Below are 20,036 nucleotides of genomic sequence, written 5' to 3' on the forward strand. Positions count from 1 at the left end.
TGGTATTCAATATCCAAATAAACTGAATTTGTTTGTTTGTAATAAAGCCACGCAAGTGTTATCCCATCACATAATATGCTTACCTTTTCAGCCGCTATGATTTGAGATCAATTCTACTGTTTATTGGCAAAGAGTATCCAAAGGGTTGCCTTCCTTCTAATCTATCACTTACGATCGACCAGGGCAGATAGCCTACATGGAGTTATGCATAAAATTGGACAACCAAAAGTGCAAACCTAGCTGTATTTAATTTTGAACAGATAAGCCAGAGAGAACAGCCAATGGCCATGAATCTTTGGGCTACTCTAATCAAATAATAGAGTTTGACTGACATTTTTTTAATACACTCAAAAGCCGAAAGTGCGTAGCGCAATTTTATAACAACATGACGCGAAACAAACAAAACTGAAGGGGTTCATGATAGATAGAAAAATTATGCGACTTTGGTTGATATTTAACTAACAATGATGCTTAATAACGTAAGTTAATAATATACACCTAACAACTCTTTGAAGAGGAAGTTGCCCAATCCTTTGATCTAAAGGTAAGATTTATACAATTTCAGGATTAGTAAGAGTCATGTAATTTTTCACTAAGTAAAACATGTACAAAAGAACATTCGGTCTTTTCAAGTTGAGATAAAAATACAGTTATGTTCTAATTAATGACAATAGTTTAATAACTTGTCACCTAAATGAAGTATGTTGAAATAACGGTTCATTATGTACAGCTGATTTAGTTTAGATGTGGTTGATGTTACTTTAAACCAATAACATGAAGTCAATTGTTTTTGACGTATGGCTACCTTGAATTTTATTTTTCGCTATAGGGATCGAGACCCGAAACTTAGCGTTGCAAATCTTCAAGAGAGCCATCGAGAGTCTTGAAGGTCCTCAGTTGAAATGATTTTATCTGATAACATGAATATACTTGGATTTTAGGCAGTCTTTTTTAAACATACAGCTTATTTTATAAAATGTTTATTATCGCAAATCGTATTCACAGAATTACGCCCGGCATGGCCAGGTGGTTAGGGCTCTCGACTTTTAATCTGAGAGTCCCGGGTTAGAATTTCCGCCACACCAAACATGTCCGTCTTTTCACCCGTGGGGGCGTTATAGTGTGACGGTCAATCCCATTGTTCTTTGATAAAATAGTAACCCAAAAGTTGGCGGTGAGCGGTAATGGCTAACTGCCTTCCCTTTAGCCTTACACTGCTAACTTGGAACGGGTAGCGTGGATAGCCATCATGTAACTTTGCACGAACTTCAAAAACAAACACACACACACACACACACACAGAGTTACCTAGTTTTATTCAGTTACGTAAACTTGTAGTTTACCATGTTCCTCTGGTTCTGCCATCTAGCTGCGTTCAGTTAAGTGCTTGAAAATGGCAAAAAATAGAAATAGTTATTTTAATATTCAAACGTAAAAGTAAACATCACAAAGAAATTGTTAGTTTTTTTTTTTAATTTCGCGTAAAGCTACACGAGGGCTATCTGCGCTAGCCGTCCCTAATTTAGCAGTGTAAGGTTAGAGGGAAGGAAGCTAGCCATCACCACCAACTGCCAACTCTTGGGCTACTCTTTTACCAACGAATAGTGGGAATGACCGTCACATTATAACGCTCCCATGGCTGAAAGGGCGAGCATGTTTGGTGCGACGGGGAGTGAAACGCCTTAACCCATCTGACCATGCTGGGCCAATTGTTAAAGATGAAAACATTTGTCACAGTATGAAAAAAAACAACAACAACAAAACGTATCCCCTCGTGCAGGTATTTCTTACAACCTGTTTTTTTTTTCTACGGCATGAACAAACCTAATTCATTTGAAATGGATAAATAAATATACACAAGGATGAAGATTATCCGTGTTATAAGTATTTTAAATCTGAATAATCTTTGTCATTCATGTCAGTTCAAAGCTACATTTTATCTTATATTGGAGGAGGTAAACACTTTATCATTCAATGTAAGAGAGTATATTTCCCCTCGCTTATATTGAAAAATGCTTAGCTTTTGTAAACGCTAACACATTTGCATATATGTATATATTTTCCTTTTAGAAAACATTTTGAAGCAGTTCCACTAATGTATATACACAAATTGAACGTATCGTAGAAAAAAGCTATTTTGGGTGAAGGTTCCCAAACGAAACTGGTATTAATTCTAAAAAACTACGGTTTCCAGTTTATGTTGTTTAATGTGAATTTGAAAACTGTATAAGCCAATCAAAAAGAAAAAAGTGAGCTCTAAAGATATTAAAAGGTAATAGTATTTATTTTATTTACCATTAGATTAAGGTGAACTCCAAAGGTATTATGAGGTAATAGTATTTATTATACCTACCATTATGTTAAAGTGATCTCAAACGGTATTAAGAGGCAATAGTAACTATTATACCTACCATTAGGTTAAAGTGATCTCAAACGTTATTAAGAGGCAATAGTAATTATTATACCTACCATTAGGTTAAAGTGATCTCAAACGTTATTAAGAAGTAATAGTAATTATTATACCTACTATTAGGTTAAAGTGATATCAAAACGTATTAAGAGGTAATCGTGTTTCTTATATCTATCACTAGGTTAAAGTGATCTAAAAGGTATTTAGAGGTAACAGTATTTCTTACACATACCATTAGGTTTGCAGCACCACTGTATGCTTCTTCACTGTCGATCTCTTTCTTTGCCTCTTCAGGATCATAGGTAGCCAAAATCTGCTGTTGTATGGGAAATCTGTCACCCAGGACACTTCCTAAATCATAAATGTTTTGGCTTTTACTCGATTGGTCCAAGTTAGATGTAATATCTCCAAAGGTACCGAAACCTCTGTCCAAATTCTCTGTGCTTAATTGTAAAGACCCAAATTCTCCTTTCTCATGAAACTGTTTAGATAGCTTTCCTAGATGTTGCTGCTCTTCTAAAAATGTTTTTTCCTGTGGTTTCTGATGAACAGTCCCAAATATACCTAAAGATTTTTGTAGCTGAGGAACATCAACAAAGGTACCCAGAGGATTCACGGGGCTGATCTGACTTTGTGACTGGTGTTTTTCGATTTCGTCATCAAAGTAAAACTGGTTATCGTTATGGTGGTTATGACTTGAAACTATGTCAGAGGTTCTGGGTGAATTGTCTTTTCCTGTTGAAAGTTTTTCCTGCTGATCTGTGCCTGAACTTCTGGAAGCCTTTTCTAAATTGTTTTCATTCGAAGAAGAAAACTGCCCAATCGGAAACTGAAAACCGTGGTTCCCAGAAAGGCTCGGGTGGCTCAAGATGTAACTGAAGAAGCCTCTAGGAAACGTGAAAGGAAACATTGGAACTTCGTTGGTTATTTCTCTGTGAAGGGCCATTCGACGCATATGATCCCACATAACACGTAATTGGGCACAAGAAGGTTCTGGTTCTGATTCATCTGATGTGTATTCTGGGATCTGCTCTGTCTGCCTTCGAGAAACAGCTATGACGTCATATGGGTTCCGCACGTTATTGAGTCTTGGTGGTTTTTGTTGAAGTAACAAAACTCCTCGTGGGCTTATGGACAAAGCATTTCCTGCAAGTATTTGGCTTTTGAGAAGAGTCGCAATAACAATACAGCAGGTAACTACCATCATTCTGTGCGAGGGATCGTCGTTTTCTGAAGTATTATCGAAAACGTGTTAGTTAATTAAAAATAAACTCAAAGATAAACTCTACAACTAAACACTTCTTGATTTAAACAAATTCCTTTTTCTATTAATTCAGAAACAAAATTTTCTTTAGTTTTAGGTCATTTCTGTTGTTGTTAAAATTATGTTTTCACAATGTTCTCGGAACATTACACCATGGCCACATGCTCATAGCTGCCCCTAATATTTGAATGGATAGAGGGTAAACATCGACTGAATAACACTATCTTCTAATTCTAGGATTTTCTTTATCTACTTGACCAATGGAACTCGTCCATCACTCTTAGAACGGCCCCAGAGATAAAAGCGCGTTTTGTGGCAACGAGCCATGAACCACGAAAATCCGGGCTCATAGTCCATGCGCACTAAATCACGCCGGACTCAGGCAATTCATGACTGTTCTTTCTTAGAAATTAGCAAAATAATCTAAAGTTGATGACTAATTTTGAAGTAACAAGCTTTGTGTTAGGAGCTGTTTTAGTGTGATTGTTTTTACCAAAACTACTTCTGCAATAGGCTTGATAAAAGAGAATAAGGCATTAAATAATAAGTAAATACTGTCGCCTAACTTCGCTTAATCATATTGTTTCTCTGGTAGTTACTCTATATGTGAGAATAAATTTGTGGTATTGTGTGCTAATATTTTTAAAAGGATGACAACTTATGTAGTACTTGGGATAAACTGCTATGTCAAATTTCTCATGTTTCTCCATTTTACAACTGCTGGAAGGAGGAACAAGAGCAGTCCTCATCACCAGTCGCCTACATGATTATTACTTTATCATGTGTCAGTAACTGAAGTGTAAAACGTACTTAGCAGTATATCACAGATTCTTGAAAGAGGAGCGAAAATAACTAGTTAATACCACCACTCTTTTTTCAGATACAATCATGGTTTTAATTGTCATTCTAGTAATTCACCCACCGTCTCAAAGTGCGGTTGGCCCGGTATGGCCATGTGGTTAGGGCACTCGACTCGTAAACTGAAGGTCATGGATTCGATTCTCTGTCACACCTAACATGCTCGTTCTTTCAGTCGTGGGGGCGTTATAATGTGATGGTCATTCTCACTATTCGTTGGTAAAAAAGTAGCCCAAGAGTTGGCTGTGGGTGGTGATGACTAGCTGCCTTCCTTCTAGTCTTACACTGCTAAATTAGGGACGGCAAGCGCAGAGATAGTCCTCGTGTAGTTTTGCGCAAAACTCAAAACAAAACCCAAAATTTGGAGTACGGTTTTCGTTACAGTAACGGTACGCGAACCACAGCTCCACACTTCAATACTCTAATGACTGGGCACAGACAAAGGAAAAACATACAAAAAAAAACAGCTGAAAGTTCAAAGTAAGATAATGTTACGTGAATAACACTTAAAGAACATATCTATGTCAACATTACGTTTTCTAAATGTTTAAAATGTTTTACCTGGGTAATACAATCGTGATATTCATCATTTACAATACAAATATGTTGAACTTCAAACATATATATGTAAAAACGGCTCGTTTGGGCTGAGAATTTTTGTTGTTTTTTTTTTACGTAGAGAAGTGAACAACGTTTCGACCTTCTTCGGTCATCGTCAAGAAGGTCGAAACGTTGTTTGCTCCTCTACGTAAAAAAATTTTCTCAACCCAAACGAGCCGTTTTTACATATATATTTTTCTCTACAAGTGGGTTTTCTCGACATAACTGAACTTCAAACAGTTGTTGATCTAATTGTCCTAGGTCGGAATAACATATGAATATTTTAATTTGAGCCGAGTTACAAGCTTAAGGCAAGTGCAATAAGCTGATGGAAATTAAGCCATAAAGACAGACGGTATGTATCGAACACACTGTGTATACCTTCATCGTAATGTAGACAGTTCTCACCAAACAAACAACGAAACTTCTATGATTACCCTTAACAAAGGCAATTATTTTACAAATGTATTTCTCGATAACTAAGGAAATGACAAAGATTCACCTCAGGGTGTCTTTAGAACAGAACTTTGTTTCACATCGCTGATGATAAATGCAAAATGTACTTGGTCGTGCGTGAAAGGTAAAACATTAGATGAGTGGCCCTTGGCTCTGGAGGTTAGATAGGTTTGGATTAATCACAAAACTGTAGTCACATTTTAACTAATACCTTGAGGCTGTGAGAAAACTGCGCTATCAAGAAATGGACATAATTAATCAACCATGATCCGAAGGGGTTGATATACTCGTTTATATAAGCAGTTGTTGACTGGTTGTTTGTAATTAAGCACACAACAGTTGGCTGTCTGTGCTCTGCCCACCACGGGTATCAAAACCAAGTTTCTAGCATTGTAAGTCTGCAGAAATACCGCTCTGCCATTCTCAATATTATTTTTGTGACAGCTAGACTTTTGACGTAAGAATATCGAAGATTTTCTTGTCATCTTTACACTGTAGTTTAAACGCTACTTGATTGCTGTTACGTTTTCATACGTCACATTTATTTTTAGTGGTGTTCTAATATGGTCGTTTCTGTACTCTTCCTGCTGATATTTGATACCTGTTTACATTGTTATAACATTTTTTTATTATCCAGCAACTTATACAGCTCTTAGTTGTGTCAGGTATGACAATGTGAAAATGGTATTAGGAAAACGAGAATGTTCGAAGCACTTGCCACACGCCTAGCCCCATAATATGTTTTATGCCATTGTACTTTATATAAATGGTGGTCTTAATTACACGTAAGACTCTTTTAATTTATGTTATGATATAAAGATAACTGAAAAAAATTAACTGATGTTAATTTAAAAATAATTTCACAAAACAATTACGATCTATTTTTTTCAGTTATCAGTGTCGGCTTTGTTTGCTTTTAGAATAGGGAATTGAAACAAGGAACTTAGCTTTGCAAGTCTGCTGTCTTATCAGGGAACCAAATATCGGCTTAAGAGTTGGATAGTTTGTCTTTTTTTTCAAACTTCTGGGCAAAGTTATACGAAAGTTACTTGAGCATAGTTGCATGTAATTCTGTATTGGTAGACTAGAGTTAGTCACCAGCAATCATTTCTAACTCATGAATTGGTGCTCAATAACCAAATGGCTCCAAACTGCGGGGCACGTTTTTGTTAAAACAGAATGCGAATCATTGGCGTTAACCACTTGGCTACCTCTGTCCCAGTTTGTTTGACTGTTTTGAATTTCGCACAAAGCTACTCGAGGGCTATCTGCGCTAGCCGTCCCTAATTTAGCAGTGTAAGACTAGAGGGAAGGCAGCTAGTCATCACCACCGACCGGCGACTCTTTTACCAACGAATAGTGGGACTGACCGTCACATTATAACGCCCCCACGGCTGAAAGGGCGAGCATGTTTGGTGCGACCGAGATTTGAACCCGCGGCCCTCAGATTACGAGTCCAACGCCTTAACCTACCTGGCCAATCCAGTTTGTTAATTAAACTATTAGCTCTTACATGTGGCGCATTCGTTACAATAGGTTTTTAATGGTCTCTCTAGTAAATGCTATTACGTTAGCACATTACGCATTACTATTTAAAATAATCGGAAATTTTAATTTATAAGTTAATTGAATTCATGATATTTACCAACAAGATTGATACAAATAATTTTCTTTTTTAACACAAATATATTTTAATATACAAAAAAACACTATACAATTTGTAATAAGGATTATTACTAATAGTTATTAGAAATGATGTTTATATACAAATTTTATAAACTCACAAACAATACTGAGTCTTATATCTGGTCTGGAACTAAATATTTTATTCACATTCACGGAGAACAAATCCTTTGTTGATACAGCTGTACACTTCTTTTGATAACTGGCTAAGTTTGAAGCACCCTAAATTTTCATTTGCGACAACATCAAATGTCCTCATAGAAATATTAACGTACGAAGTTAATTCACTGAAGTTGAACGAATTACAGTGTACGAAATTTATAAACGTTCCTGATCAATTCTGTAGTTTTCTGATTAATAAACTTTAATCACAATTATAGCTTACGAGGCCTATAGCACACCAACTGCAGCTGTCCAATAATAATAAGCTTCTATTGTCTATCGCGTAGCTGCTTTTATATGAATCACGCGAATTTCTCGAAGTTTCGACAATGTTCTAGCGCATTTTCTTACTCTCAACAATCTTACTCTCAATTTTTTTACTGTTTGCATTGCAACAAATGTTAAAATTACTTAATCATGCTTTATGTTTAAGATATTGCTAGGTTTGGTTATGGATTTCGCGCAAAGCTACTTGAGGGCTATCTGCGCTAGCCGTCCCCAATTTAGCAGTGTAAGAATAGAGCGAAGGCAGTTAGTCATCTCCACCCACCGCCAACTCTTGAGATACTCTTTTATTAATAAACAGTAGGGATGACCATCACTTTATAACACCCCCATGACTGAAAAAGCGAGCAAGTTTAGTGTGACGGGGAATATTGCTAGGAAACTACTTTATTGCTAGCCACTCGTTGCTCATGTGATGAAAATAAGATGTAAATTAAACATATTTACAATCTATATAATTAGTACATTTTGGATTAAAAATGAAAGGCATTTTACACCTCAGATTCTGAATCTCAATTGGACAAATTAGGCGAGATGTGAAAAAAAAAAAGAAAGCATTCAGTAGACATTTTTATCCAAAAGTTTAGGCCTGCTGTTTTTAATAGTTTGTCAGCTTTCAGTGTTTAAACTGTAACTTTTTAAAGTGTTATGATGCATTTATAAATAGTGTTTATAAAATATTTCGCTACTCATCGTCTAACTCAGCTGACGAATTTTGGTATTGAACAAGAGTATCTTGAGATGAAAAATAAATATGCTAAATGTTGTATTTACACATCTTTGAATTTGAATCCGAAAAGAACAAATTAGGAGAACTGTGAAAAAAATCTGAAGTTATCACGATTTTTATCACAAGTTTTAGGCCTGCTGGTTTCTAATTCTGAGTCAGTTTTTGGCGTTTAAGCCACATATTTATTATATTCAAGTGTCGGTTAATTAGTATATTCAAAGAAATTTGCAGTTATGAAGACGAAATAATGATACTGAAAGGAATTAAATTCCAGTGTCAGTTTTATACAGAATACCATGTAGTAATCTAGTAGTAAAGTACACTTAATATCGGTAAAATGAATGTTGAATCTTAAGTGATGACAAACGTGAGCGATATTCCACACTGGTGTTTGTTGTGATTGCCTGGGTATTTCACTGAAGAAGGGATGCTGTGTTCAAACGTTGAAAAAGGAGTTTAAATTTTTTCTATAAATAAGATAGAAAATAGCATCTAAAGCACTTTATCAATATGTTAAGAACATTTCTCTTGAGTGACCATTAGGTAATTTTTTTTCAGTTTGTTAATAAATACATGTAGGACTACCATCAGTATTTCATTATTCATATTTATTTGGTTAAGCGATGGTGACAACATTCGTCTATTTATCTTTTATATACTCATTAACACTTTAACCAGTGAATTTATTTAGATAAATATTAAAAGTTTTATTAAGAATTTGAATTGTGTTAAATTTCTCATCCAGAAAAAAATAATAAAAACACAAAAAGGGCCCAGCATGGCCTAGCGCGTAAGGCGTGCGACTCGTAATCCGAGGGTCGCGGGTTCGCGCCCGAGTCGCGCTAAACATGCTCGCCCTCCCAGCCGTGGGGGTGTATAATGTGACGGTCAATCCCACTATTCGTTGGTAAAAGAGTAGCCCAAGAGTTGGCGGTGGGTGGTGATGACTAGTTGCCTTCCCTACACTGCTAAATTAGGGACGACTAGCACAGATAGCCCTCGAGTAGCTTTATGCGAAATTCAACAAACAAACAAACAAACAAAAACACAAAAATATACTTTAACGCAAATTGTTTCATTGTTTGTTTAATCAAAGTTGGTGTTTGGATATTTTCCCATTAAGATGCATGTTCCATTACAAACTAATTTCAAAAATCTTTTAGACTAGTTATTTTTACATGTATATAGATTAGGTTAAATGGTCGCAATATATTTTTGTCTTCTAGGCCATTACTTTGAAATAGTCACTAATAAGCAATCAGAAATCTGTCTTTGATTGAGGGTTAATATATTGTTATTAATGTTAAAAATAAACCTCGCGGGAAAATGATAGTTCATCTACGTTGTTTAACAGGACGAAGGTTGTTGTTAGGTTGATTTATCTAGTCCCAAAATTATCTATATGGTACTTTATCTGCGTCGTTTAACAGGAAAATTGTCTTTATGTTGGCTAGTTTATGTCATTTAGCAAGAAAATTGTCCTTTTGTTAGTTCATCTACGCCGTTTAACAGAGAAATTTTTATAATAGTTTATCAACGCCTTTAACAGGACAAAAGTGTCTTTATGGTGAAAGCAGCCACGAGGTTTAATAGGGGAAAGTTATCTTTAGGAATAAAACAACTACGAGGTTTTAAAAGGGGGGGGATCATCACTATAAAACATTTTCTTTAAGTCTTTGAGGATTTTGTTATTTCCTGTTAATATATCAGCTGTATTAAACTACGTTGTGTTATTTGTGAGCTCGATCAGTTTTCTTCGATTCCCTACTCTTTCGGTTCTGTATCCGACATTTTTATAACTCTCTCTCTAAATCATACTCTTTCTGTACTTCTGTTCTGTTACCCAACATACTCTGATGTTTTTCTGCTTATTCCCTTTCATCTTTTGCTCCATACCTGTATCTTATCTTTCATTCCATACCCATATCTCATAGTTTACTTCATAACAATATCTGATACGAAATTTGACAAAGAGAAACAATTATTATACAACGTTTCTTTATGTTATAACAGTAATGCTGGTACGTATTTACACAATGTGTTTCTATTAGTACGTAAGGTCTTTTACTTTAATTATCTCAACTAAGCTAGGTTATTTTTTCTACTTCCTTTACTATCCATTTTCTCTCATTTCAAACGTTTTTCCTTGCCCTCATTACCCTTAGCTTGTTGTTATTTCTTGGTATAGATCTTTATTGTTGTTTTTTGTTACTCTTCAGTATCTAATTGTTTTAGTGCTTTTAACAATGTAGTTAGATATTTTTCAATAACTAATGAACAAAATCTTCTTTATTGTTGATAGCATTTGTCCTTTCTTTTTATTGTTGACTTTTCTAAGATATCATGTTTTAACTCGTTTCTTTTGTCTTTTATCATTTCATTTTAGTTTTTATATGTCTTTGAACACAACTTTTGATGTTAAACCTAGTTAAATATCCTCGTTAACCATCTTTGTTTCGCTGTCTTCTTTTCATGCAGCCTGATTCCCGAAGTTCCAATTTCACTACACAAGGTTTTCAAATACTGTAACAATAAAAAGCTTTGCTATTTTCATTAGACTAATTCTTTTGCCCTTTCTTACGCTGTTCATGTTTAGAATAGTGTTTTGACTTTTCATACGTATTAGTGTCCTATCTGTATAGGTCTTGAATTCTTAACTTTTTTAATCTCTTCAAACTGTATCTCAATGTTAACTTTGTCTGCTGTTCTCTTACTGTTTTCTTAATCCACCTGTTTCTACATTTTTAGTGCCTTATGTTCAGTGATTTTTAGATAAACGGCTGCTTTGATTTAGAAAGAAGTAATATTATAATAATTTTATTTCATTCTTTTGATATTCTACATATCCTTACTTCAAACTTTTACTGTTTTTTGTGTTATTGTCGTTCTAAATGATGTCATGTGTAAAATTTCAGCCAGATTTACCAGGAAAATATATGTGGAAGCTATATAATAACTTAAGAGTTTTTGTTTGTTAAAATAAGTTTCCTTTGGTTCCAGAAATTATGAAATAAGTAGAAAGTCTATACATAATAGTTAATTCTAACTTAGTGGAATGTTTTCAAAACAACGCAAATAAACATTTCGTTATTCATATTGTAATTCAGTGGTTCCCAACCTTTTTCATGTCCCGCACCCTAAAAAAATTTTAATATGTTCTCGCACCCCTCACAGTAATTATTTATTTAAGAATAAAGGTGAAGGTGTCCAAAACAAATGTTATTTCGCACCCCTAGTTGGGAACCACTGTTGTAATTAGTGAAATGCAGTTTTCAATTTTACTTACTCAAGATGGCTGGTTAGGGTATTAAAACTTTAGTTAAATTAAAGTGTTAATACACATATCAGTGTCTTGAGAATACATTTTTACTTCAAGTGGGTTTCTTGTCATCACCAATTTCATTTAAAATTTCAACATGATTCAAAATGTTAAATTAATGCATTCACATATTGGTTATTACCATGCATCAAAATGTGCTGAAATACACTTAAATTTAGACGTCACGGCAGAATAGAGTCGATAATAATTTTTTATTTGCATTGTTTAACGAACGAGACGGGCATGGAGTTTAATTTAATCTATTTATGATTTGTTTGTGCGAATGTCTCTGATTAAACTACACAAATCTTTACAAACTGTCCGTTGAACATGCTTCATGCTGTCGAATGTCAAAAAAACGAACAAACAAAAACACTTCGAATACATAGCACACAAAGAAAACACTGGATTAAACTTTAAATATTATCATTTTGAAACAGTTCAAGTTATTAATTGAATCTTAAAGCACTATCAGTTTCACCAACAAGTTCCTGGAATCAAACTTACAACCTACCGTAATGTATAAGGTGAACCAAACGTAGGCAGATTTCTTTTTGGATTATCTATCTCCAATTATGGACCTTTCTTGTTATTATATTTTTTCGTCCGTCTTATCCATTCGACTTTCCTCTGTATTAAACTACAGTTATTTTTTAACTCGAAACTTTACCAGTTTTCTTACGATTACCTGCTTTTTTATAACTCCCTCTCTCTAATTATAATATTTCTGAACATCTATTTATCTGTTCTGTTACATTACCCAACATATTCTGACGTTTTACTGTTTGTTCTATTGTGAAAACACCTTCTGAACTTTTATTAGTATCTAATTATTCTACAATTTTTGTTGATTTTCCTCTTCATTTTCAAATCTTCATTAAATATTTTTTTTATATTTCACTTTTTTGCTAACAGTTTCATACCATTATCTTATATTTTTTTTATATTCGGTACCCATATCTCGCCTACTGCTCCATACATGTACCTTACTTTTTAGTTCATACCCATACCTCACCCTGTTATCCATACTCTTATCGAATCGTTTCAAAACTTACCCATATCTCATATTTAACTTCATACCAGTATCCCATCTTCTACATCATACCCATATATCACCTTTTACTTCGTATCGTATTTCACCTTTTACTCAATATTCGCATCCTTCTTTTTTTACTGTAACCTTTTATGATTTTCTATCCTTCAAAATTTTACTCTTTCGTAGCCTTACTTAATCTTATTCCATAACTATATCTGATCTTCAGTTTACCACGACATTTTTTTTTCTTTTAAATTCTCGCAATCCATCGCATAGTTAAATACTTATGACTTTCTGTCATCCACATAAATATTTATAACATCAGTATTGGGTTACTGAAAATTCATTAGATTATAAAAATCATTCAGTTGTGAATGAGATTTAAATGGGTTTTTCTTTACTGCGAAAATAGAAAATCAGTAAACCTATCTTCATGACTACCTCGAATCCTGTTTTGGAGGTGCTGTTTTAGTAACGCATGTTGTTAGGTGTTTACATATTCTCAGCTGCTGTTATTATGTTTTCTTCTATATCATTAAAATAAGTACTAGGTTTCACATTCAAACTGAAAGTAAAAGTGCAAATTGTTAATCAGTGAAATAATTGCTTGAAAGGAAGTGAGTAGTATGGATTTATGTGAGAGTTGTGTATGTACACTGACGGTTTTTATTTATAGTGAAGCAAGTACTGTATTTTACGCCTCGTAGAACGCACTGTTTTCTTTAAAAATATCTTGAAAAATCACCATGCGTCATCCAAGACAAAAGTGATGGGTTAAGGCAAAAGGTCAGCTTAGGGTCTACTCAATACGGACCCCATACAGATCGTAATCTCATTACTTACCAATTACAAGTATTTTCAATAGCATAAAACATTAAGTTTAACTAATACTGTCGAAATACTGTGAAGAATATGATGTATTTGACTGTATTTACTAGTAGGTCGAATAAAAGGTCAAGGCTGCATCAAGGTGTTGGTTGCTGAGTCAATATTTTTTTTTTCCTACAATTGTCTTTTGAAAATTAGGGTGCGTTTTCCACGATGTAGCGTCTTAACAAGGCGTAAAATACGCTAATCTAAATTCTTAAGTGTCTGATTCGTAATTGTTTTAAAGTTTCAGCAACAGAATGTTATGCATTAATTTTGATTTTCAAAGTGCTTTCGTAATCGCGTTTTCTGAAATAAAGAAAAATCACCCGTGCAGAAACCATTTCTTTACTAGTTTTCAACGTATTTTCGAGTTAACTGGTTAAATACCTTTTTATTACATGTGCCAGTAAATTGCCAGTACCAATGTTAGAATATTAATATTTTCAGCATATGTTACTAAAATATATTCTTAGGTAACGTTTTTATTTTGAAAAATTGTTTGTTATCTACTACTGTTTTAGCGCAAAGCTGCTACCTATCCAATGGGTTATCTGCGCTTTGACTATGGACGGGAATCATACTCCGTATTTTAGTGTTCTAAATACGTAATATTAATGTTGATCCAAGGGGGGGGGCAGGTATTTCCACTAAATGAGATGGGTGAAGAAGCGAGCACATTTGGGTCCTGGGACATAAATGTGGCTCCAGACAATTAAGAGCGTTAGCCATTATAAATTAGGATGGAGTTGGGTGGAGTCCCGTAGACTCCAAAACATTTGGTTATTACGAAAAACTAGTTTGTTTAAAAACTATTTAGTGCATGAAAGTACATATAAACACCAATATTGTTGCAAATATGAAAATTACCGTATTTCCCGGCGTCGAAGACGCTATTTTTTCTCCCAAAATAAGCCTCAAAATTTTACCATGCGTCTTCCAGGCCGAAGGTTACATTGCTCGTAGGCCTAAACATAAGCCTAGAGGAAGCGTTTCGATATTAGACAGTAATCCAAGCCCATCTATATGACCCAGAATGAAATGTGTAAATTACTTAGTATTAAATAAATACATAAACAAGAACAGATCACCGAACATATGGGACTGTAATATCGGCACTCTTTTCAATTAATCAGGTTTAGAATAACGGTATTACTGGTAATAATACAAATATTCCAGTGGTAATATAAGGTATACACTTTCTAAGGTAGATATGGTAAGCATATAGCTCACAACAAACAAGAAGTAGGTAAGAGGATTTATATACCATAAGTCAGTAAACAATCCACGAAACATTTTGGTAAGATTGATGGAAGTGGTACAACCTTATTCTTATATTTCTTTTTTTCTTTCAAAATTTAGCTTACCAAAATGGGGGCGCGTCTCCGACACCGGGAAATACAGTAGTTATAAGCAAAATAAAACCTTTTGAGGTTACAGAAATCCCAAATTCGAAGTTAAGGGTTAAATTTTCAAATCATCCTTGTGAAAAAAGGACTCTTATATTATTACATTGTATTTTGTCACTTAAAAAGTTAAATAGAAATATGGAAGGAAAAACGTTAAAAGGAAAACCAGGAGTTCAAACGTACTTGAAAGAAACCGTTTTTCAGTGTTTCAGTCTTGGGATCAAGTCTCTTGGAATCAAAGGGTTAGAGCTGTTGTTCGAACTCACTGTCTTGGTCCAACTGTTCTTTAAAACTACAGTATCTGCACTAAATATTTACTCACCACCCCGCGTTCTCCAATTCGCTGTCTGTCTGCTATCGCGCGTGCGGTAATGTCGCGTTCAACCCACGCGTCCTCGCGTGAAGCAAATGTGATACACCTTAAGTTGATGTATTTCAGGTTAGGCGTGCCCTTTCTTTGGTGTCAAGAATTAATATTTTAGTTGTTTAAGATATAACAATGCTACGATGTTCGTATCTGTATGTAAATTCCTCCACTGAACTGTCCTGGAAAGGAAGAAAAATTACAAATACGTCACGTACATTTTTTAGCCACTCACGCGCTTTCGGAAATGAAACGTGAAGAACTTTTGTTAATTGTTTATTAGGCTGAAGTTTGATATTGAAGATTGTGGATTTTGTATGTTTTATATCTCTTAAAATGTATTAGATTACTGAGTCGAATGATTTCATTAAAAGTAGAAAATAATAACATTTGTAGGAATGAGACTTCTGTGTTGTATTCTGCAGCACTATGCTTTCTTCTACAACATTGTATTACATTATGCAGTACTGTGTTGTGTTATATAGCACTAAGATAAGTACTTTACTGTAAAGACGTTTAATGTAAATATAAAGAATAATAAGAAAAAATAACACTATCATGAGTTTATATAGGTGAAATTTAAACTGTTTATTCAACTTCAAAACATTTTTGATTTTAAGTACTATTCAAAGTCTGGGAAAATCTGAGGTTTAGGTACAGATAGAGTTCTAATACTTGTTTATTTAACGACATGTTGCATTTCTTGCACCAGGTGTTATCTTATTATAAAAACAAAATCCGTTTTTGACAGTAGTAATGTGAATGAAGTACCCGATTTAGTAAACTGTAATTTTAACCTATGTGTCACGTTATGCAACATGATGCCTACCGGACAGACTAGAAACTTTTACGGTTTAGAACATGTTATTGTAATTACAATTTTTTCACAAAACTATTGCAGCTCTTTGGGTTGCTTTAACGTGGTCTTAGAAGCCAATATCCACGTACATTGAAGAACTTGTGGAAAGTTGTCTCATGTTATATTTCACATATGCTTATTTTAATGGAAATTGTAGCCTCGGGCATGGCTATCAGACTGATACCGATCAATGATGGAAGAAATAACAGTTGAAGGGCTTGGAACTTCGTTCTTATGAAGTGTAATGAATTCTTAATCTTTCCAAAATAATCTACAATGCAAAGTTATTGAACGCTGTCAATAACTTACTATTTAGTTTGTGTATATAGTAAGTAAATATATAGGCTTGCTGTTGTTGAGCTTTGGACTCTTTCCCAGTAGGTGTTCTTTATTTGTTTACAAAATAATATATATATTCGATCTAGTTAAACGTATGTACAACAAATTCTGTAGACTATAGAGAACATAAGGATACCATAAAAAATTATATGGTTCTTTTTTGGTTGTCAGAAGTACATCTAGGCCTATCCATTTACTTTATAATCTCAGTTGGCAAGCCGAATTACTTTCCCTATTTCTATCGCACTAGCATTCTGCGTATCACTTACCATTTGTGCCGAGTTACTGAAGTCGTATAATGTTCTTTCAGTAATCGTTTGGCCTTCTTTCTTCAAAAAAAATCCTCTGTTATTTTGGTCAAAGTGCATTTAAGCTGATTCAATTACTTTGGAACCACGCTTTGATGGGATAAATTATTCTTCTGATATTGTTTTCTACTCTTAGTCTTACTCTAACATATTAAACGTTAAGCCTATGTTAATCGTTAGGCCTATTACTTTTAGTCCAGTTAACTTCACTCCGAACTCTTCCTTGCTCGCGACCTCCCTCTCTTTTGTTAATGCTTTTGTATATCTGCTGTTTCTTGCTCATCTCATACTATTTATACGTTTATTACGTCGTCTTCTCGCTATATTCTCGACATCAACGAGCTATAAACACAACATTCAATAATAAACTGTTTTTAGGTTTCTTATAATAAAAAGCTAAACGATAATAAAATATTCATTCACAAAACAAACTAATCTACACTAAACACTCATTTTTATCATGACAAACACCCAGAAAAGACTTATCATCATATTTCATTTATATGTTTTTAAATATACCTCAATATACTGGTTGGTTTTACATCTAAACATATTGAAATACACCCATTTACAGCTTATCAAAGTTTCGCGTGCCAATACCAATAAGAATGCGTTGCTTGCACTATTTTACACATTCCAATACAATAAATTTCTCTTTATTTCGGTTGTTAGAAATGAGACTCTTATCATATCTTTATATCAGATTGGAAAACAGTGAAGAATTCACTGTCAACTGTCATGTGAAGGTTATTAATAATTACATATCAAAATAATCTAATTCATACAAACCCCTTGGTAGTTTAATACGTGGTAAACAGTATTTTGTCTTCGTATAGAGGAATTGCCTAGCGATCAGAGAATTCAACTCTCAAACTGGGAGCCAAGGATTCAAATTTCATAATCTAGCATGCTTACCTTTCAGCCACGAGGGCGTTATAATGTGACGATGAGTCTCATTATTTGTTAATAAAGAGTAGCCCAAGAGTTGGTGGTGAGTGTTGTGGCAATTAGGTGTCTTCCTATAGTCTATCACTTCAAAATTAAGGACAATTAGCGTAAATAGCCCTCGTGTAGCTTTGCGCAAAAATTCGTAAAATAAACTGCACGCGCAACTACGTAGACATACGTCCTAACCCGATTTCTAACAGCATAGCTAGTGTTGTTAGTTTGGGGTTTTATGGAGCAAAGTAACTAGGCTATCTGCGCAGCTAGCTAGTGTTGTACAACTTTCTCTATAGTACTATTACTAATACGTATAGCTCACTATCAAAAATAGAGGATGAACAGGTTTTTTTTTTATGGTATAAAATAAACTTTCTGTAAGGCTGCTGGCTTACTTATACCAAAACGTATGCTTATATTTTTGTTAAATAAAAGGTTGTTTAAACCTGCTTTACTGTTCCATTTTGAGGCGTTTTATTTTTTCATGATAAATGCCTTAAAATAGTAAACTCAGCATTGTTTTATAATATTTATGAAAGGAAATTTAAAGATATGTTTTACCAAAGTTTTAAAGCAACCTTGTCGTGTGCTTCTCAGGGGCACAACGTTAGGTGTGAGGGCTCAAAACTCTAAGATACGATTTTCGATAGTCGCCTGGGTACTGTATAAATAACCTATTGTATAGCTTTGTGTTTTAAAACGAAACAAACAAATATGGGCTTGTATTGAGCTATTATCTTTAATCATTTCATGTTTTGCATTTTAAAATGTTATGTTTAATATGGAATGTATTTCTTTTCTTTTTTTAATTTTATTATTTTTATAGCTATTTCTTTAAGATGTTTGGTACGTTAAAACACAACTTTCTTTAAGATGTTTGGTACGTTAAAACACAACTTTCTTTAAGATGTTTGGTACGTTAAAACACAACTTTCTTTAAGATGTTTGATACGTTAAAACACAACTTTCCTTAGTGCGTTTTCTTATTATGGTATGGTGTCATTGATTTCATAAACATTACAACGTATATTAGAAGTTAATTTAACGCTGTATTTAAGTAGTAATTTGTTTTTTGCTGTTAGTTCAAAGCTACACATAGTGCTATATGTGGTCTGCTCACCGCAGAGAATCTAATCTCGGATTTTAAGCGTTGTAGCTTTGTAAACGTAACACTCATCCACCAGGAAATTTTGCGAGTACGTTTGTTTAAGTTAAGCGTGAAGCTACACACAGGGCTACATATGTTTTGCCAATCACGAGTATCGAAACCCGGTTTTTAGCGTAGTAAGTCCACAGATACACTGCTGGCCAAAATCTTAGGACCAATGAACACAGAGATAAAATATGCATTTTGCGTTGTTAGACTCAACCACTTATTTGAGTAGGCTTCGAAAAATGAAAATAAGAAAAGGGAAAATAATAAAAAAAACCTTTTCAACATGTAATAGGGAAAATGTAAATACTATGAAATTAGCCAAAATACTAGCTGGTCAAAAGTTTAAGACCATACTGAAACGAAGAGTTAATCGGTAAACACGTAACGAAATTTAGTCATTTGTATTCAAGCATTAGCGTTGTCCTACTGACATCTCCTGTATTACATTGGGTAAAAACATAGCAAAGACTAAAAAGTTGACAAAGTTTGAACGTGACAGAGTTGTCGAGCTGAAAAAGCACGGTCTCTCTCAACGTGCCATCACGGGTGAGATTGGGCGTAGTAAAACTGCTGTTGCAAATTTCTTAAAAGACCCTTAAAACCTTTCTTAAAAGTTACGGAACGAGAATTTCAAGTGGTCGGCCCAAGAAAATTTTGTCGGCGTTGAGCAGGTGGATTCGGCGAGTTGTGTGGCAAGACATGAGCCAATCGTCGTACCAGAATGCAGCTGAAAAACAATAGGACGGCATTTACGAGAGAAAGGCTTTAAAAACCGTAAACGTCTTAAAAGGCCACGCCTCCTTCCACACCACGAAACAGCTGGGTTAAACTTTGCTGAGAAGCACCAAACATGGGACATAGAAAAGTGGACGAAGATTTTGTTCTCTGATGAGAAAAAATTTAACCTAGATGGTCCAGATGGCTTCCAACGTTACTGGCACGATAAGGATATTCCACCGAGGAAATTTTCTACACGACGCAGTGGAAGA

The 20,036-nt window shown here is 34.4% G+C and overlaps 1 protein-coding gene across 2 annotated transcripts in view; it reads right to left on the reverse strand.

Moving 5' to 3' along the window:
* Positions 1–15,456, reverse strand: part of LOC143243956 (uncharacterized) — a 71,797-nt gene extending 56,341 nt beyond the window's left edge. Inside the window, exons 1-2 of one of the 2 annotated variants that reach the window (XM_076487828.1) lie at positions 15,263–15,456; positions 2,643–3,640 (exon numbers count right to left, since the gene is read on the reverse strand). In XM_076487828.1, coding sequence (XP_076343943.1) covers positions 2,643–3,617 — 975 coding nt within the window. In that variant the 5' untranslated portion in view covers positions 3,618–3,640; positions 15,263–15,456. The remainder of the gene's footprint in view (positions 1–2,642; positions 3,641–15,262) is intronic. The other variant, XM_076487826.1, reaches the window with a different exon arrangement.
* Positions 15,457–20,036: the final 4,580 nt, after the last annotated feature.

This window comes from Tachypleus tridentatus, chromosome 2 (genome assembly GCF_004210375.1).
Source record: "Tachypleus tridentatus isolate NWPU-2018 chromosome 2, ASM421037v1, whole genome shotgun sequence".
NCBI lineage: Eukaryota > Metazoa > Arthropoda > Merostomata > Xiphosura > Limulidae > Tachypleus > Tachypleus tridentatus.